The sequence below is a fragment of the Psittacula echo genome, assembly GCF_963264785.1.
Source record: "Psittacula echo genome assembly, chromosome: 2".
NCBI lineage: Eukaryota > Metazoa > Chordata > Aves > Psittaciformes > Psittacidae > Psittacula > Psittacula echo.
Genome location: NC_137737.1, coordinates 159,213,217 through 159,234,698, shown reverse-complemented (window position 1 = coordinate 159,234,698; position 21,482 = coordinate 159,213,217). Strand labels below are relative to the sequence as shown.

General features: G+C 43.2%; 1 protein-coding gene across 1 annotated transcript in view; it reads right to left on the bottom strand.

Annotated features, from left to right (window-relative positions):
• ADGRB1 (adhesion G protein-coupled receptor B1) overlaps nucleotides 1-21,482 on the bottom strand; it is a gene marked incomplete at both ends in the record, with an annotated part of 205,421 nt that overhangs the window by 21,621 nt on the left and 162,318 nt on the right. Inside the window, 5 exons of the mRNA XM_080610861.1 lie at nucleotides 930-1,025; nucleotides 2,150-2,321; nucleotides 9,917-10,015; nucleotides 15,764-15,849; nucleotides 21,111-21,177. Of these exons, the coding sequence (XP_080466987.1) occupies nucleotides 930-1,025; nucleotides 2,150-2,321; nucleotides 9,917-10,015; nucleotides 15,764-15,849; nucleotides 21,111-21,177 (520 nt within the window). The remainder of the gene's footprint in view (nucleotides 1-929; nucleotides 1,026-2,149; nucleotides 2,322-9,916; nucleotides 10,016-15,763; nucleotides 15,850-21,110; nucleotides 21,178-21,482) is intronic.

Genomic DNA, 21,482 nt, shown 5'->3' with positions numbered 1-21,482 from the left:
GAGAAAGTAGTAGGCACGCAAGGGGCATTCTAATTACACATAAATTGATATAGCAAGAGCCTGTCTGAAAATCAGAAGACTACACATTTAAATTAGAAATGAAGGTAGCTGTTTTTAGCAATCACCTATGAGGTGTGGTAGAATTACATATCTCTTGATGTCTTGACTTGAAGATTGTGCTGTTTGAAACAAGACCTTGTCCCCAAGCACAAACTACTTAACTTACCAAAAGAGTGACTGGAAAAAAACACCATTGGTTATCATATAGGTCTAATATTAACTAGACATCTTTGGAAATTGTCCAAATGTTGTGATTGTCCCGATGTCTTTACTCCAAAAGCCTCAGAAACCAAATGTCTCTTACGTCATCTAAACAGTGAAGCAGATGCAAGATGATTCCCCATAGTCTATTCTTCTGTGACTTTATCTGGTTTGTTTGCAAAGGACTTACACAGCAGAACCAAGGCTTACAGTGCTTAAACTATATTCCCAGTGAAGCAATGTATAAGTAAGTGTGCTTTTGAGAGAAACAAATCCCTTTGAGACAGCATCTTTATAATAATGACGCTGTGATTAAACCAGTATTAAACTACTGCCTCCTACTTCCAGCTAGGACAAGGCAGCGTGATGGAGATGAAAAGGTCTGGAAGACCTGGGAGGTATATTTTGGCTTTGTATTTTTCGGGAAAGAAAGGATCTCACAAAGATGTCTGAAAAAGCCGGTGTGTAAGTTTGAGCCCCTTAATGATATAATGAAAAGAAACTGGATTTTTGTTATAGAGCCTATGCTAAGTGCCACGTTTGTTCAGGTACAGGTTTAAAGTTAAAAAGAATGATGATTGCAAATACTGTGATGGGCAGAGCCCTTTATTTATCAGTTTTGACTTAAAAATGTCCTTAATAATAGACTAGGTGGTAGTTTTCCCTACCATTAGCTGAGCGTGTCCATTCTGAAATGACCCCCCTGAGTCTCCATTGCCCTCTTCCTGACGATCTACTACTCGGCACTTCACAGCATCCTGGACCTGTAGGAACAAGTGGATTTGCAAAAGTCAGAGTCAGAAAGGAATACCAAATCATATTAAATTCTGATTCTTTGGTAGATCAAAAGAACATGGATCCTACTTCAGTAGCATTCAGGTATTCTTTTCAAACGGTTTATGTGTTGCATGTTCCACATAGCAACAGAGCAACTCGAAGGTTTTATAGGTATCCTGGGTCATTGTGCTGGTCACTTCTAGGTTGATTTATATAGCCAAGAATAAAAATGTCTTCTGTTTTGCAGCTTGCAATATGTTTACAGTGGATGCTGTTGCATAAATCCTAATATTGGGGTTTAAAATGCCTGATTATGATCCTGTGTCAGCAGTAATATATATCTGATCCTAACCTTACTGAAATCAATGACAGTGACTGCAATGGGAGGCAAATGCAGGCCCATATTCATAATGCAATTAGTTGAAGGAGTCTCAGCCAAGCCAGTGGTGTAATTCCATTGATTTCATTGGCCTGACATAAGAAATTAATCTGTTTTACCTAATTTAAAGGAGCTGTAAGAAGATAAAATGAATATTGAGAAAAACCACCCTTCCTGTCTCAGTTATTAATAGCCTATCCACTCAGTAGGATGAAAAGAATTAAAGAAACATAAAAGATGCGTCCTTTTCTTCCCTGATATAATTTACCATTTTAAATCTCCATGGGGAGGCTGGAGAGAATTTACTCAATTTCCTTGCTTGATTATTGCTAGCTTTCCTTTCTAGCTTCAACATCTAGGTGCCAATGCCAATGCAGTGCTTCCATAAATCTCAGTGAAAGCTGTCCCTCTTGAAATGAAACAAATTGTTTTCCTTAATATTTTATTTTTTCAGAGGTGGGGTGTAGATATTCTGGAAACATTAATTTTGGTGTTAAACAGGCAAAGTCTGACATGTTAGATAAGAAAGTCCCCCGAATTCCACTCTGCAGTACACTCAGCATGACAGCCATTGAGTCATCCCTCTGACCAACACTGTCATGGTCATTTTTGTGGTCACAAAGACAATACTTGATAGGATTAGAGAAGCTACCAAGCTGACTGGACTTTTTCCAGATCTTTTCTGTGGGAAGTGCATTGGTTATATAAAAGAGAAGGACTCATTGGTCTTACCTCCCGCCTCAGGATACAATGGACCATAACGATGACGAAGCCCTCCAATGAGTCAAAGACAGCAAAAAGGATCTGGAAGAGTGCTGACCTCCGATCCGTGATTGCCAGAACTGCAGACATCCAGGTGAGAGCCAGGAGAGGTAGGACCACACAGGAGCTCCAAAGGGATGCCCTGTCAAGGGAGAGGAAAAGAGAATTCAGCTCCACTTCAGCCTCACCCACTTCCATGTGGGATGTTCATTCAGCATCCTGATCCCATGGGGCTTCAGAAGACTTCTTCAGCAACGTATACTTGTGCTAGATGTCTTCTGAGCCCCTGTCACAGGGAAGCAGGAAGATGCTTTGCACACTCAGGCTACCAAAACAAGTGACACGTATCTACAGGAGGGACTACTTTTCAATGGTGCAGTCATGCATAAAACTTGAGGTGGGGAGGAAGGATGCAGATACCTCACTCCCCCTTTCACACCCTTCTCACTCTATGTCACTAGTCCACAAGGATGACATTTCCAAAGGAGGGGAGACAAAATACAATCACTTGAGGTTGCCAAAGGGAAGGGGAACAGTTGCAGCAGAGACTGGTTTGTCACGATGGCTGTTGATACTTGGGTTACAGACAGCTGGACTTCCACAGCACATGGAAGACACCAAGACTAGGAACATGTGTCACAGTTTCAAGTGACTAAAATGGACAAGCATAGAGCTGATGTGGAGACTGATGTTCTGCTGTTGCTCCCTTACTCTATAGCTGATGATCCCCTACAACATTACATCAATGAACATCAGAACTGATATCTGACCCAATTTCTCTGTGAACAGAAATTTTCCTGCTTTTTTTGTATGATCTCTTGAAATAAAAATAGAAGCTTCTATATCCAGCGATTACTGCAAATAAGTCTATGCTTGGGTGAAAATTCTGGGTTAAAAGAACTTAAGATTCAAGCCGCTTTGCAATTCACAAGACAGAAAACCGGACAAACCCGTTTCTGTAAATCTAAGTAGTGCCCTATGAACCTCCACTTTATCTATGAATGATGGCTCTAAGAAATAGGAAAGCAGCTCTGTTCCCATGGACTATTTAGTCATTCATCTCTCTGAACCAAAAAGGGTCCCAGGCAATATTAACAGCTTACCAGGGAGATTTTAAGCCGTCAGTCATCCTATATGTATGGCAGCACTGGTGCACCAAGAGCACCAGGAGAATTTCTCTGTGGGCTTTTATCTATTAAATCAGAGTAGACCTATGAACAGGCTGAATAACAAGTTGAGCTTCCTGCATAGAAAACCTCAACCTATATACTAACAAAAGAATACAGGCAACACAAGAAATTACAGGACAGATATCATGACACATTTTGCGGTACTTACATGGGACATGCTTACCATTTTCTGCTATATGCTCAAGGTTTTAATAATATTTACTTGCTGGTTATCCAGGTACCACCCTCACAGACCTCAGTGAGAGTTTTACCTGAACAAAGCTGGAGCTTGGACACGGGTATGGACATCAGGATAGAACGCCCTGGCTTCAGTTACGAGTTTTTCAAGGACTGTTACATCAGTTTTGCTGCAATGACCATATACTAAAGCGACAGGTTATTTCCATAGTCATAATGATATTTTGATACAACCTGTCCAGACTAAGATGTGTTTCTTAGTGATGATATTAAGCAATGTAATTTACTTAGGGGAAGAGGGAAATGGAAAATACTTCTTTTTCCCAATTAAAACAAGAATTATGAGACTTCTATGTAAGGTAAAGGCCATGATATAAGCTGATACCTCGTAATTTTACAGAGGATGACATAATGTGTGGTTTTTCATGTCCAATATGAACTATAATTTCAAAGTACTGTTAAATAAAAGCAGCAACCAAACAACTCCTAAACACAAGTTTTTATTCCAATTCTCCACTGAAATCTGCTTCATTATACTGAAATCTCTCTTTGCTATCTGTTGCAGTGGTGCATTAATAAAAATGGGTAAGCAGTAAGTGCAGTAAAAAAACAGAGGCAGAAAAGCTGAATGGAAAGATATGGTTTGCTCCATAACATGCCACTGTAGATGTATGCTCCATGGAAGTGTCAGCAAACACAACACGCCTGATGCATGGCTTGGTAGATGAAGCCATTCCAGTTGCAACACGTAATTGCGATTGCTGGAAACCAGCAAAGCCAATGGAAGCTGCTCAATAAGGTCTGTACCAGACAAGTCTGCTTCCTGGAATTATCTGGTCTTCCAGAATGTTCTTTACACACACCTATGTGTATGTTACTACCACCAACATGCAAACAAAAAACCTGATAACCACATCTGAGAATGGAATTGACATGTAAGTATGGGTCTGAACAAGCTATCTACATTTGCATGGGTTTCCATTCTTGAAAAGAACTGCAGTATCAGATTGACAATGATTTGGATGTGGATCCAAGATTTAGATGTGGATTTGGGTTTTCAGGAGATGCTGCTGTGGAGGGAAATTATGTTTCTCTTCAGCAAATTGTAAGATATCAATTCACTGGCTTTAAAATCTGTTTAAAAACTCCTATTAAAACACACCTGCTTTAACAAGGCAGAAGATAGACGTAAGTCTACCTTTTATGCAGAGCACAGATACAATGATCCATGACAATGGGCGCCCTTCAGAGCTCTTGCTGTCTTCACAATGGACTCAGTGAGTCCTTCCCAGCCCTTTGTTCTGAAACTTGCAATGGCCTCCATACAGGCAAACTATTCAACTTTCTTCTGAGTCGAGATGTCCTGATGGACTTCACTATTGCTCTCAACATAAGCAACTTTAAATCATCACTTAAATCTCTACACCTTCCAACTCAGGTGATGAAAACAGTATTACTCTAGGTGCTCAGCTGGAGAAACTTTCCCAACTGAGTCATGCTGACTTACATTGGCCTTTCTGCCCTCTTTGTGATTCACCTTGCAGATGCCTTCTCAACAATATTCATCCCTTACAAATGTTATGGAAATGTTGCTTGACATTTAGTGCATAATCTTTATTCTCAGGCAGCAGATGGCAACAGGTCATAGGGATGTAACTTACTCTAATTTCACTTGCAGAGCTCTGCTTAACTTTTGAAATATTAAATTCAAAGTTCCATTTAAAAAAAGAAATCATATCAAGACGATTTCAGAAGAAAACTCAGCGGAAGATAAGTGGGTTTCCAGTGACATTGCCCTTAATTCTACTTGCTGTGAGCTGAATTCATAGCAGAACTCATACTCCTGCCAACCTTCCATCTATGCCTTTCTTAGGAGGTACTGTGCATCCTTAGAAGGTTCCAGAATAACTTTGGGGACCTAAGAAACTTTATGGCTTAGTGCCACATGATATGGAATGAAATAATGATTTGTTATATGATGACTTTATGACTACCTAATGACTATTATGAATTATATATGATCAGTGAATCCAGGATGTCTATTGCTTGAGACAAAGGAATTAGCTGGCAGATCCTCTTCCATGTCCCATACATGACGGCACTCATGATGAGTGACAGCAGTATCAAGGGAGGATCATTACACTGCATTGTGGAAGTATGATGCTGGTTTATTGCGTGATGACCATGATGTGACAATGTTACTCAGCAGTACAGTTGTAGTGTCACATTGTTCCTCCCCACCACACCACACAGCAGACCCAGCTCTGGCAACAAGCAGACTATGGCCTTTGGTCAAAATATCAAGAACTAGCCCTGGTCTTGTTCTTTAGTTAGTTGGCAGTCTTGAGAGTCTTCATTTTGCAAAAGAAGCAGGATAAAGTGATGGCACTTAGAGAACAACAATGGAAAAGAAAATGGGTTTGGAAACATAGATCTGCATGGAGAAAGATTAAGAGGCCTGCACCCTGACAAAGGGTAAGTGCAGGGGACACACAGTACATGCCAACAAAGATGTAAAGGGCCATTATAAAGAAGTAAGCGATCAATTCTTCTCAGTACTCAACACTGACAGGGCAGCCAGTACCATAAGCTAAAGAAGCAGCAGAAGGAAAAATTACTTTAATATTCAGAAAGCAGCTTCTGGAGAGGAGCTCTGAAGAGGGAGGTGGTAGCTGGACTCAAGACAAAAGGCAATAGATGGCTCCTTGCATGCATGGAGTGGTATGTGCTGCTCCACTATTCTGATGGCTGCGCTATTCCTGCATCACAGCAGTTCTCCTACAGGAAAATCACAGTACAGGCATTTACTTTATTCATTCTCTCATGCTTAATCACTTCTCTAACTTGTATTCTTTCTAAAAGCAAGACCATTCCTTCAATTTTAGGGACAGTTTCAGAGCAACTCCCTTTAACTCTATGCCCATACAACCTATATAGGAAATCAGTAACTAGAAAAGAGGGGGCACTGTGCATGCTCTTCCCTTGCACGGGAAACCCAGAAACACAAGATATGATTTTGATTTTCTCCCAAAAGATGACTCTTCTCTCAGTTGCCACAATCCGAACCATATAACTAGGTGAACAGGAAATCAAATGCTTCTAAGTCAGACAGGCAGGTAAAGAAGTTGGCATGGACAGCTTCATTATTCATAAGGGGAGCTCTCCTTTGACAGTCCAAGGAAGGACCTGCAGGACCCAAGTATTACCCCCAGGTATGGATAAAATTTCAGGTTTCTTGAACTATGAGAACAACACTCTCCTGAGGAACAGTCTCTTTCATAAAACCTGCTGTGCATGTAAATGTTGATTCACATTACTGCTAGAACTACAATACTGACTGAAAATGTGACATCTAAGACTTCCTGATAGAACTTTGAGCCAAGAAAAAGAGTGAATCCTTCAGATGAGAGATCTGACTTGAGCTTCTGATGAAGAAAGAGGGATTTAACATGAAAAGGGTCATGAGGACTCCCTGACATCAACTCTAAGGTGGGTTGTGTGAAAGAAGAATATACAGTACCAGGGCCTTAGTCTTGGGCCAGTCTTTTCTATATGGTTAGAACTTAAAAGTCCATATTTGCAGTGCACTGCCTGGCAGGAATTCCATCCATCCATCCATCCATCCATCCATCCATCCATCCATCCATCCACCCATCCATCCATCCATCCATCCATCCACCCATCCATCCATCCATCCATCCATCCACCCACCTCTCCATCCACAGTCCCTGGTATCAACAGTGGATGTCCTCATTTGCAGTAAGTACAAAGAAATGGGATGCCCCTGAGATATTTTTTTCCCTGCCTTAAATAAAACTTTTTCCAGGTAGCAAAGACAAATTAATTATAGTTCAGTATTTCACAGTCTGAGGCTACCTTCCAGGCAGCAATGAAAAGAAGGAAATGTGGGAATAGAGGTCTTCCAATTGCAAGAGATACCCAGCGTTGTCTCCAGAACAACTTAAAGAGAAGCGTGTTTTTAACCCGTGTCTATCAAGTCTAGCTAACCCTTAACATAAACCTTAAAAGATCATATCCATCTAAAGCTTTCCTTTTTATCATTTTCCAAGTCAAAACCTTGCGCAATTTCCAGTACATATTTGTTCATTTCTGTCATGATTACACCCTGCTCTCCCATCACTGGTTTACCACGCTTTCCTTCAGCTACGCATCCCCTTTTCTGACCCCTTCTCTCTTAAACACAGATATTACCACAGTTGCTCAAAAACTGCTATGATTTCCAAAAGCCAAGAAAAATGGACAAAAGCATCTATCCCTTTATACCAAGAAACTAATATCCCCAAAAGAAGTCTCCAAAACCTGTGGGAGTTAAGCTGGTGACAGCATGAGCAACCCCAGCAGAAACAAGGCAGGAACATCCTTGCTGTGCTCTCTACCAAACAACTATGGCTAATTCCAGGTCATGGAGGAACAAGGAATCCTCATGGCATCTGATTTACATTATAAGACTCCAAAAATGAATAAAGTTGTTCCAAGGCCTGGGATGAAGGCCAGCAGAATGGTGGCAGTGGCACGAAACACAATCAGGGCTTTGGCATATTGATAACCTCATTTACAATAGATTTGGAGGAAGAAAAACAGAAACGGTTCAGCTGCAGAACGAGTAGACAAGGGTAGATGAGGGCTGAGTAAACTGATTCACGTATTACTCAGTGGTCCCTTTGCAAGGACAACAGCATAGGGCACTTCTGGATCAATAACAAAACCAGTACTGGCATTTGTTATCTAAGGTATTCTATCTGCTGGGAAACAAAAGACAGATCCTTTTACAAGAGCCCTCCAATTCTATCAAATCACTTAAATTAGAAAAGCAGGACAAGTAGATCTGGATTTCATATCCCTTCTTTTCTGGTTTGAAGATGAATCAGAACAGGTGATTCATGACAGATCAGTGTCAGACAATATGGGAGAAGGATTTGAGATCATTTTGCTTTTCAAATTAATTCACTATGAACAGAAATCCTCTCCTATTTAACACTCTAATCTGTTAATTAAATATTCTGCTGGTTTAGTATTCCTCTACAGTCACAGGAAACTGAAATGCAGCGACCTGTTAACTCCAGACTGGTGGTACGTGTGTCTGGACCAATGTTTTCTCACCATCTCAGCTGGGTAAGGTTGCAAAAGGTAAGTAAACAACTTCAACAGTGGAAGTAAATGAGATTGTGTTTAGGTTTTGCATTCTATAGAAACATCTGGCTCTTAATAGAGATGATTCATGTTCTTTTTTTCCAAGAACAATTGGTTGTTTTTCAGAATTGTACATTTTTCCTTAAATTCTTTTTGATTTTATGTAAGTGGCTTAGTTTATAGAAATAACAAAGAAGAAACCTTGTGTTTTGATTTTCTTCAATACTGAGATTTGGCATTCAGCTGCCTGGTTTTGTTTAGTTTAATTGAAGGTAGGAGTTTTCAGATTGCAAATGTCTAGCTCTGAGACTGTTTCTTTCACACATTTTAGCATCACTTGGAAATGATGTAGATAATAACATTTCCAAAAGGGGAAGAAGAAAGATAAACCTTCTCTCATCTCTTTCCCTCCTATCTTAACCTTTGGGGAAAAGCCAACAATATAAATAGCAACAATTTCTCCAGCAGAACAAAGCTCTGGCATTTTCATATTTAGTTTGGGGGTTTTTCTAACTAAATCCAGCAGCATCTAAGAAGAGATTTAACAGCATTTGACTTCTGTAACTGTGAAACACTTGGAAGATTTTGAGAACTAATTCAAAGTGCTTTTAGTGGTCCAAAAGAGTCAGTCAACACTTATCAAATCAGAACTGCAGCCCTATGAGGAATTAAACTCAACTTCAGCCTTTTATAAGACAAAAAATCCCTACTTGGAAGTGATTCACCAATTCACTTAAATCATACTCTGCTCTGCAGCCTCAGGAGTAAGAAACTCAAGCACGCACTGAAGTGTTTGACAAAGCTGGATGTTGAGGCCTCCATCTACCATCAAAATTAATGGGAACCACTTCTTTAAGTCTGTAACTCCAAGACTAAATTAAATTGGGGTATTAAACACATACCCAGCTTCTAACAAAGAGTGCCTTTGTCTTCCATGGGCTGCTCACATGCTCCAATCTAGGCATGTCATAAAGTGCTTGTCAGGATCCAGCCCATCAGCTTTTGCTTCAGGGGAGCCCTATACTACTTATGGCCCACAGAATGAGGTCAGGGAGTGTTGGGGATGTGGGGAGGTGGGCAGGGATATGGGGAGACAAAACAAACAAGGGCTGGTGAGTGCAGGGAAATGAAAGAGGGAAACAAAATCAATCAAAAAAGGAACAAATAAAAAGAAAGTGGAAAGAAAGAAAGAAAAGAAGTTGAAATTAGAGGAACTAACATGGCGTTACTGGTGGCTGTGGCCGAAACTTCAGCAGAAGAAACTACTCCACACTTGGAACATTTGAGCGTCATGCCGTAAAGGGGCACTGCCATCTGACTGCAATTAAAACCAAAAGACTGAAACAAAACAAAACACTTTGCTTATGAACACAAACGTCGAAAGGAAAGGGACAGAGAAGCCAAAAGAAACAACGAAAAGGAAGGAAGAAAGAAGAAAGGGAACCAACCAACCATACCCAGTTTGGAAAGAGAAATGAAAGACAGGCAGGAATAAAACTCTCTCATCTGTACCACTCCAGATGTGGGGAATGGGAAAAATGTACAATTCAGAGACGTGTTGGTGCCGCTGGAGAGGGTGGAACTGTGTTGGTGAATGTCTGGCCAGATTCAGGGTGTTTTTCTCTGGCACCCATGGAAGAGAAGCCAGTACTGCTCTCCCAGTCTCCACCTCTTTATTTTGCTTTGATTTTGAATAATTGCTCTTTTTCCTTCTGGCCTTTTTGCTCCAAAACAAAAAAGGTGGCAGGGTTGTACAGTAGAAGGCAAGAAGTAGGGCTGTGGGGACTGTGTCTGCTTATCTTCTTCCCTAAAACAATGCAAGGGATAAGTCACATACTCTCTCCGCTGGCCCTTGCATGGGGATATCTGCAGGGCAGCTGACAATACCAGGAGATAGGCCACTCTATGCTTCCTTAATCGGTGATGAAGGACATGCAAATGGAACTGGTTATGTCCTGCAAGCTAAATAGAAGCTTGGGTGCCTTGTAAGACCACTAACCTGCCCTGAAGGGAACCAGACTGGCTGGCTACTTCCGAGATGTTTCTTCTCTCACATCATGTTTTGGAGCTGAAAACACCATTGGGATGAACCCTGAGACTTACATCAGATGTTCCCACTTTTTCTGGATGGGATCAACCACAGAACCATCCCCTTGTGGGTTGCAGGGATCTGCTAAAAGGCATGTCCTCATAACTCTTAGAAGCTGATATGTGTGAACCCACCTAACTGGCAAGCCAGCTCTTACTCAAAAGCCCAGAAGCCACATTAGCTTGGCACTGGCCCTGTTTCTTCCCAGAATTTACTAGTTTATGTGCAGAGATAGATATCCACATCAGATCTGGCTTGGAAAATGGGCAGTAATCTGCAAAACGTCCTACAAGCAATACCTAACATCAGGCATGAACATCACTGTCAACGGACAGTAGGGCTGTCATTCTTGATTGATGGCAATGCAGCTGGGGAGGGGTGATGTTTGCAGGTACCAAACATCAGAGGGGGGATTTACAGCCCTGCCCTGCCAGGGAGAGAGATTAGGAAACTTGACAGATTGTTTCTTAACTTTTAGGGCTTTGCATTCAGTCTCACTGCAAAAAGAACATCCCCATGAACACCAACACAGCGTTATCAGTGGTCCCAGTGGCCCACTTCAAAGTGACTATTGATTGGTCTTTTACAGTGACATAAACCATTACTGCTTTACAGAATAATGGCCAAGGTATCCCACAGAAACTTTTCAGCCTTCAAACACAGGGACAATTAGTTCCTGTGTCCATAGATACATATTTTCCAGGGAGGATGGTGTAAATCCAGTGAGGACACTGGCTGAACCAAAGATAAAGTAGGTCTTGAGAGGCATTAAGTGCACGACCCTTAGAAAAAGACAGCTTATCCCCAGATCTATAGGCCACAAAGAACAGATAAGCAGAGAGACAGAGAGAGGCAGAGATAGGCAGCAAAAAGAAAGCAGATTGACTTGAGGAATTTGATGGAAAACTATACCAGAAAAAACATGAATGACACTGAATCACAAAGGGTTGGCCAAAAGACCACTGCAACACACAACTGTAGCTGCTGTTGGGTGCATTTATGCAGAAGGTTGTAAGCAGTCGGCACAGATGTGGATACATTTATACTCTAATGTGTTATTGTTGGGGCATGAGGTTGTTAATAGATTGAATTTCCACAGCAGGTTTATATTGGTGCCTGTATGTATGAAAGGGAAGCTAATGAAATAATCACAGTGAATAATGTATTCATTTCATTTAGCTTTTTCTGCTTCCTAAATATCCACAACCAGCTCACGGACTCATCTGGTGTGTTCACTCAAGCCTGGACTTTGCTACCTTTAGTTCAATAGTGCTTTACACCACTCATGGCCCAAAGAACGGGAGCTGCTTCAAACATGAAACATTCTGAGATGAAAGGCAATCTGAAACTGTTCCTATTTTAATGGAGTTATTATCTTTCCAATTACTTTCTTCTCTATGCACTGACAATCCAGCTCCATTACACTCTGCCAGGACAGTCACACAGAGAGTATTTCACACAAGGTATTGGGGCAAACTTTCTCAAGTTCTCTCTATAATCAATGGAGAGATAAAAGAAGTAAAGGTCTTCTAAGGGGCAAATTGGAACAACTAAACAAGACTCCTGCCTCTCTAGTAGTTACAGAGGAAGCCTATGGAGATTAAACTCAGCAGGCTAAAATTAGCCTTTGAGAATATACCCTATAGTCTCATTCTTCTTCCCTGGCTGCATGAGCACACAAACGCTTCTGGAATAAACACTGGCTGAATAGATATAACATTAATTTTAAAGGCTCCTGCCTCTTACATTAAAACATTTCGTATTAGTAGCCCTCCTGCCAACAGAGCTCAAACATGGTCAGTGCAGTGAACCTTGAATAGAGACTGTTCTGCTGGGAGACACTTGCTGTGTCCCAGGAAGGAGCTGGGGCAGTTGTGCGCAGTTCTCCAGCTAATCATAGTTCTCTAGCTAATCACAGTTCTCTACAGCCTGGTTTTGTGCTATATCTATAAAGTCATTGCCACTGGAAAGTCAACGTTTTCTGACAGATATGACAACGGTAATCACAGCAATTTCCTCTGCTAAGTATAGGGCAAAACCTATTATGTCTCAGATATTATTTCATGAGAACTGTTAGCACTGACTTATTTGTGCCAACCGATCTGCTGTATGTGTACTGGCTCTTCTTAGTGTTCAATTGGTCTTTTATTCCCCCTTTATGGGGTTCTTTCCCCCATTTTTTTTGCTTTTGCAACACTGAACCATACTTCTTGCCTCTGCGAAAGGAAACACAACGTTTCTTTATCCCATCTCCTCAGATCCAAACATCATTCTGATTATCTTCAGATCTCCCTTCCAACACGGTTCCCAAGCCCAGGCCAGAAGCGGCTAGCTAAGGGGAAAGGGGCACCAGAACACTCAAAAGTGCCTCCGCGCTCTCAGCGGGTGGCACTTCGAAAGGAGAACAAAATCATTGAGCACAGAGAAGGCTTAAAAGTGCTGCACACACACACACGGACACGAAAGGGGGGAAAAAGAGAAAAGAAAGAAAAAAACCAAAGAACATCAGAAAAATAACTTTTTCTTTTTCTTTTGCTTTGTAGGTTTCGTTTTCAGAGTAGAACTATGAATGTGATCAATAACCAGTGGTCTGGATTGAATAGGGTCATGCTGTATGCAGTTTAGATTAGAGAGGGAGAGACTGAGAGACAGTAACTCGCTGCTCTGCTAATCCAATATACCATTTATTTCAGTTCTACCTACAAGCACAATTACATTGCTACAGACTCTGCCAGCAGCTCAGGTATGTTCTCAAGTTCTCTCTTTGTAAAGAAGGCATCATCCAGAACCAAACACTTCCTTGTTAGCAGCTGCTTTAAGCAATGCACCAAGGTAACTTCTTTGTGTGCCTTTACACCCAACAGCAACTGATACCTCTGATCATCCAAATGTGCTTAAGTCTCCTCTTACTATCATAACCATGGCACTGCTCAGGCATTGAGATTCCCCGCTTTGCTGCACCAAGAGACCATGCTGCTTGGCCGTGTCAGCTCTGCTGATAAAGCATAGTATCATAGAATGGTTTGGGTTGGAAAGGACCTTAAGATCATCCAGTTCCAACCCCCTGCCATGCGCAGGGACACCTCACACTAGTCCGTGCCACTCAAGGCTCTGTCCAACCTGGCCTTGAACACCACCAGGGATGGAGCATTCACCACTTCCCTGGGCAACCCATTCCAGTGCCTCACCACCTCACAGTAAAGAACTTCTTCCTCACCTCCAACCTGAACTTCCCCTGTTTCAGTTTGAACCCATCACCCCTTGTCCTATCACTCCAGTCCCTGATGAAGAGTCCCTCTCCAGCATTCTTATAAGCTCCTTTGAGATACTGGAAGCTGCTATAAACTTTAACATGTCCCTGTGTTTCTCCTCTGGCTGGGTAAGAGCTTGCTTCTACCTTTAGTTTTGCTACCATCACTCAAATAAAAACCACTTCCACCTGAACTAACCAACAGTGCAATGACGTTATTATAGAACCTTGTCTGTACTTTATGCCTATACCCTCTGAGACTCAGTTTTTGAGGCAAAGGCTTTTGCTAGCACCACAGTGAATAAAGCGGCTTATCTTCTCTGAGAAGCCTAGGACTGCAGCAAACAAGGCAACAGGTACCCATACTCCATCCACTTTCACAGATGGGGTGTAACCTTTATCTTCTCCACCAGCCTCCTAAGGTTTTAGGTTCTGCCTGTAGCTGTGATGCAGAAGCATCAGAACACCTCTTGCTCTCCTTGTCTCTTTGCAAACAACTTCTCTCAATGCTGGACACTTAAGATTCAGCTGGACAGGCTGCTGGGGCATGCAGTCTAGGTCATGATTTGCCAAGAAAGGTTGGACCTGATGATCCTTGACGTCAATTCTAACCTGGTATTTTATGATTCAAGGATACAATTGTCATCCACAGTGATAAATCAAATTCCATCAATGGACAAATAAGAGTACGCAACCCTCTAGCAGCAGGTAAGGAGATAAATTCTCTGACTGCAGCAGCAAGTCAAGTGAGGCAGTGGAAAATAACATATTATCAGCAGCAGCCAGGCTGACCTGTGCTTTTGATTTGACTCACAGTGTCAGCATGCCATTTGGAATAGCTCAGGGGTAAAGTCTGAGCAGGCTACAGACTTGTTTCCAGACACAAAGGTGAATTGGGGTCTCATCCTGCTGGAACTAATGACAGAACGGCCAATGTCAACAGTGTTTGGAAGTAACCCAGCACAGAGCCCTGCATGGTAGCTGCTGCCAGTCAACCCCTAGTGAGACCAGGGTGGCAGGAACTGTGGAGTCAGCTCTTCAGTTTATACTACAAAGAAAACCAGGTAACAGAGGCCCAGGCCTCAGGGATGGAGACTGGGGTGATGGCTGTGGAATCATGGAATCATAGAGGAGAAGATAAACAACCTCAGGTGGCGTCAGAATCTTTTCTTGCAGAAGAGGTTTCTTTATAGTCCTCCTCTTTACACACTCATCTGTCTCCTAAGCTGTTCACTGCTGGACCTCCAAAGACTCCTTTCTTACAAGTATCACAAACCTTTGCTGTCTCTCAGCCATCTGCCAGCATTAAACAGGACTTCTCTGTCACACAGCCCATACCACATTCCACACTCAGCAGTGATTGAGTCCCTCTCTGATCCAGCTGCTGTCTCCAGGAGCTAGAGAGAAGAGCCACTTTGCTTTCTCTAATCTTTGAAAGGATTCATCAGCCTGGGCTGAAGCCACTTTAACAAAGAGATAAACTTCTACCCTTCCTCCATAGCAACTCAGTGCTGCTTCTTGGAGCTTTTGTCTCTGCTGCATCGAATAAAAGGCAGAGATTAAATCAACTGTGTTGTTGGTTTCTTTCATTCTGTTGAGATCTGCTTTTGCTTTGTGTTTGCATCTCCAATCTCTCTTTGCATTCTTTGCCTGGTTATTGATCACAGCCTTGGGTGGGGTGTCTTTTGTCATTTCATTCTTTACGTAGATGTATTGATAAGGCATACCCTGCCCGTTCCTTCAGTTTCTTATCTGTTATTCCATCTTTGGATACAAGTTTGTTAAAAACCAGAATGCCAATAACCATGTTCACCTGTCGAAAGAGAAACAACACACACAATTTTGTTCTCAAGTAGGTCAAGCTTGCGAGCACAGAAGGAAAAGCCCAACATTTGGCAACACAAGTCCTTCCCATTTCTCCCTAAGGACACTCTTCCAGAGGCCACCTCCCCTTCTGTCCCCTCGCCACCTTGTCCCACCTCCCCTGGCCATGCATCAGCGAGCTCAGGAGAGCAGAATGCAGCTGGCAGCAGATTGAGGAGGTTTCCATGAAGCAGAGCAAGGCTGTGAAGTGCAGAGGTTGCTGCAGGGCTATTTGAAGCCCAATTCAGGTCCAACAAGGCAAATTCCAGGCACAAGAACAGTTTTGCTGGGTAATACAAACAGAAAGCGATCAATACAGGGGAGAGCAGTGGGTTGACACTAGCTACTTTCAAATGTGCCTTCTGCAGTCTGTGCTACAAAAGCAGCAGCATGAAGAGAATGGGGCAGTGCTTGTCATACCTCTTGCTCGAGAAACAAACACCACTGCTCTCAAAATAAGAGGTGGAGGAGCACTAGAGCAAGTAGAACCATCAGTTGCTACAACTGAATGCTTTGGGAAACACTGCACAGCACATAAATCAACCATCTAGTCATTGCCAAAATAAATCAGTGGGCAGGACAACTGCATGTGGTCCTTTGGTCTGCTTTGTTAGGGCGAGAACATTGGATGTCTGTATCAAACAGCTATAAATATTCATGGTGAAATACAGGCTGTACAGAGCTGAGGTCTTACAAAGTGATCCTAAACCCCTTGCTCTGACAGTATTCACTGCTGCCAGCTGCATCTGTTATACAAACCTCATTCAAACCTCAGCAACCCCTGTATGCGAACTCACTGGTGACAAATGAGCACCACCCTCTTCATGGAGGTGCAGTGCTGATGGTGGAAAAGAGTGACACTCTCCTGGTTCTGCTGTCAGTGAAACATCTGGTGTTGGTAGAACGATGTGTGAGATGTTCTTCTGCATGTGGGGCTTGCAAGGAAATGTTTAAGGCCAGATTCAGAGACGTGCGGCATTACATGTTAGCTGAGAGCCCTGGTGAGTTTAATAGATCCTTGAGAGTGGTCCTAGGAGACACCTAGTACAACACCTAGCACAAAGGAAGGGAGATGTCTGCTCACATAAAGCCTCCATCTAATTGCCTAAATAATCATAGAATGGTTTGGGTTGGAAAGGACCTTAAGATCATCCAGTTCCAACCCCCTGCCATGGGCAGGGACACCTCACACTAGACCATGGCACCCAAGACTCTGTCCAACCTGGCCTTGAACACTGTCAGGGATGAGGCAGCCACAGCTTCTCTGGGCATCCTATGCCAGTGCCTCAGCACGCTCACAGTAAAGAACTTCTTCCTTATCTCCAACCTGAACTTCCCCTGTTTCAGTTTGAACCCGTCATCCCTTGTCCTGTCACTGCAGTCCCTGATGAAGAGTCCATCCCCAGCATCCTTGTAGCCCCCTTCAGACACTGGAAGCTGCTCTGAGGTCTCCACGCAGCTTCTCTTCTCCAGGCTGAACAGCCCCAACTTTCTCAGCCTGTCTCCATACAGGAGGTGCTCCAGCCCCTGAGCATCCTCATGGCCTCCTCTGGACTTGCTCCAACAGCTCCTCAAGAATGATCAATCTCTCTGAGTCTGGATTGCTGGTTTCAGAAGGACATGACCCAGCTCACTGGTGTGGAGTCTGCAGCTGGGAATAAATGGCAGATCTCACAAATAGCAGTTCTTTTCTCTTCCATCAACTGGTGCGGCAGTGGACGACTTCCCTTTCTAGAGCTCACCATGGTATTGTTTTAGAGGAACAACACTGGCGCATCAGATGTATTTACTCAGCCAACGATCAGCACGACATCAAACCCTGCTAATGTGCTTGGAGAGAGAACAAGCACTTTCAAGTCACTTGTCCTTCTTCACTGTACTGGAGGCTGGTGAGTGCAAGAGAGGTGCACCAAGGCAGTAGGAAAGATTGGGTGGAAGCACGGCAAGATGGATCACTCCTGGAGCTGGCCACAACACAGTGTGTATCCTCCTTCATGTATTGCAGGAGAGATGACAAAGTGCAGCTCTGCACTTGTTATGATAAATAAAAGCTATTTCATCAAGTCCATTGATCATCATGATCAACATCCTCATCTGATCCCGGCTCCTTTTCTTTACAAAGTCAGGGGTATAAGCATGGACATGCTTCTATACACAGCTACTCTTAATGACATGAGGTGTATCTCTGCTTCCTTGGCTCAGAGATGCTATCTGGTAGCAAAGACATAAGTCTGAGATTCAGCCCTTGAGATAAGCAGCACCCGATGACTGATGACTCTCTGTCTTGACTTCATCATGCCTACAGTAACCCATTGCCTTCAGCCTGCACAGAATTATCACCAGGCTGCTCCACAGGAGCTAGATGAGTAAAATTGCTTGCAACATCTCTGTATTTAAAGTTGTTAGGACTTTCTTCAAAGACTAAAGCTCAAACCTTTGCCGCCGTTCTGTGTTAGTGAACTGACTGCAAGCTGCAAATATTGCTGAAGCTGCAGACATCTTAAGAGTATTATTTTTGGTAAAGATATTCTCCAAGCAAAAAGCTTTTTTTTTCCAACGTGGAGATTAGTAAGTGAGGGTTGGAGGAAGAAAGTTACTACAGGTAACAGAAAAATCATATTGGTAGGAGAACTGCAGTAGAGAGATGCTTGAATGGCTTGGGAGGAGTGGGCACAAGTCTAGTTTGGCCAAGCAGGGCTAAGGCAGAGGTAACAGGCCTAGCTGTAGCCAAGTCAGCTGTGTGCAAAGCCATTTGTTCATCTATATATCATATTCATAGGAGGTTTGGGTGAGAAGAAGCTCAGGCACAGAGTCAAGTCCCACCTTGATCTGTGCACCCCTGCACAGCAGCTGCTATATTGTTTCTGGAGCAAACATGTCTTGCATGTCCCTTATAGAGCCCTGCAAGAGCCTGACAGTCCTTATGTTAAACCAGGCAGATTGTCCCTCCATTGCTGCCATGGTCAACCTGAAATGAGGATAAAGGACCTGGAGAACAGGGAGCTGTCCCATCTTGTGGACAGAGCACTCTTGAGAACTGTGTGTTCAACTTGTTGCTCTGCTAAAAGTCACAGTGTGAATTTGGGCGACTTATTGAGCTTATCTGTTTTCAGGATCCTGTTTATAAAAAGGCTTCCAGTGCTTATTCTTCTCCAACTTGGGCAGCATTCGCTTCTCACTTCAGCCAGCAATGACTCAGGTAGTCTAAGCTAGGTTTGTGGGCTTATCTCTAGGTACTAAAGAGCAAAACACCCCCAGAGATGATTCACCACTTCCTAAGATCAGCTGTATGAACCATCATTTGCAGGTGGTGACCTCTCTGTAACAACATCTCCATTTCTAGCTTTGATGGAAGTGAAAACTGAGATGCCAAATGGAAGCAGGCTCATGTGTCTTTTCTCACACTAAATATGCTATGAAAGCCAAAGGATTACTTCCCTTGTTTTTGGCACAACAAACGCAAGATGGCTTGAGGCAGCGTATTGACTTCCTCTTGTCTGGGGCTACCGAAGAGCCTTCTCTCCTAATCACTGCTGTCTATTGAGTGTTCAAGCAGCTGAGCCAGAGCTGTTATGTTGTTGGGGCGAAGAACTAGCTCATCTGAAAGCACTAAGCCACTTAATGCTGCTGTCAATTATCCTCTCTATAAAGAAGACCCTGACTCCCATCAGCTGCATTACTGAGGGAAATCCAACTATCACGTGCCTACAGAGATCTAATGACTGGCTGGCATGAACATCTGCTTATCACGACTCTTTGCTACCTGCTATCTGAAAGCCCAACAGTGTGTTGCAGCTCTGAGCTAAAGACCCTAACTGATATAAGCTTTTCTTTATTATAGAGGAGAGGTAACTGCTGGCTTGTCTCCTTGTCATCATGATGAAATGATGGCGACAAGGTGGCTTGAAGTGCAATAACAGCAGTGGGGATGGAGGTAACAAAAGCTTCTGTGTATATATTATGCTGTAAACCTGCCGTGGGCAGTTAACCCCACAGGCCCTACATGAAACAAAAGCCTGATCCAAAGAAGAAATCGCAAGTGTCAGCAACTCCATTCATAGAATCATAGAATGGTTTGGGTTGGAAAGGACCTTAAGATCATCCAGTTCCAACCCCCTGCCATGGGCAGGGACACCTCACACTAAACCATGGCACCCAAGGCTCTGTCCAACCTGGCCTTAAACACTGCCAGGGATGGGGCATTCACCACTTCTCTGGGCACCCTGTGCCAGTGCCTCACCACCCTCACAGTAAAGAATTTCTTCCTTATCTCCAACCTGAACTTCCCCTGTTTCAGTTTGAACTCATTGGCCCTTTTCCTATCACTACAATCCCTGTGGAACCTTCCAGGGCACTTGAGCCTTAGAGGACATACAGCTCTTTCACTGGCTAAAACATGCTTGGAGAGAAACTGAAGACTGTCACTTACATGTGGGCACTCAAAGGCGGCATTAAACTCATCTGAAATTGCTGCAGGAGTGATTTCCTAGAGGACCAGCAGTTCTCAAGTTCTTTGAACCCTGAAAGTCAAGGATTCTCCTGGCCAGCGAGGCTTCAACAACAGGGAAGCTTGATGCAAGTTATGTCATCTCGAGTGACACCTTCAACTCAAGCAGTGACTGGCCAAGGCTGGCTTTGGTGCTGTGTTGGAGCCAAGGGTGAAGGGGCAGTAGAACAGACTCCCACCGCTCATGAACAGGTGGGATGGAGTTTAGGAATGTTCACTTTAACCATACCATCTCCTTGAATTAGAAGCAAACATGACATTTTTAAGGTTCTCAGCACTGAAGACCTACATTTCACCTGTAAAAAAGGATGCTGCTCACATGCAGCTGTGAGACAGACAGGAATAAATGCTGGCTGTGGAGGCACAGTCTGGTCTGAAAGCAGTCAGTAACAGCAGACGCTGAAGGAGCTAATGTCAGATTTTTCCACCATCATCCTGCACGTCCATGCAGATAGGGCAAAACCAAGGTTTAAAAAGCATTAATCAGATGTCAAGGGGACTCCAGAGAGATCAGAGGCAGAAGGCTGAGAGCTGAAGCTTATTATATTACATATCAAACCCATTCCAGATTACTGGCTCTACACTTTGCTCTATTCCTGAAGGAGAAAGCCATTCAAAACACAAGTAGAAATAGAGGGACATTCTGGGGTTGAAAGAACAAGGGAAGTGTTATAAAGGAAAAGCTTTCACCCAAGCTTAAATACCAAAACAACAGCAGCCGCTGGTCCCACGAAGGCGTAGAGAAGACCTCCTTCTAACGACAGCCAGCAGCTGGAAAGTAAAGAGAGAAAAGCAAGTTACCCAGTGGCCAACATCATTGACAGGCACAGGTTTGCTTCTGTTCTTTGCCTACAGTGTTCATCTTGGGAGGTGATACCCCATGGCAAAAAGGTCTCAAACCTTAAAACAAGGAGGTGATGTTTCCTTTCTCTCCTAACCTTTCAGAAAGGCTGCTTTGCCTGGGGGTCTGCCTGCAGAATGGCATCGTATTATCAACAAAGGGATGCATGCAACATTAATGACAGCGCTGTCTTGCAGACCAGGTCCTGGAAACAGCTGCATCAGTTTGCTGGAAA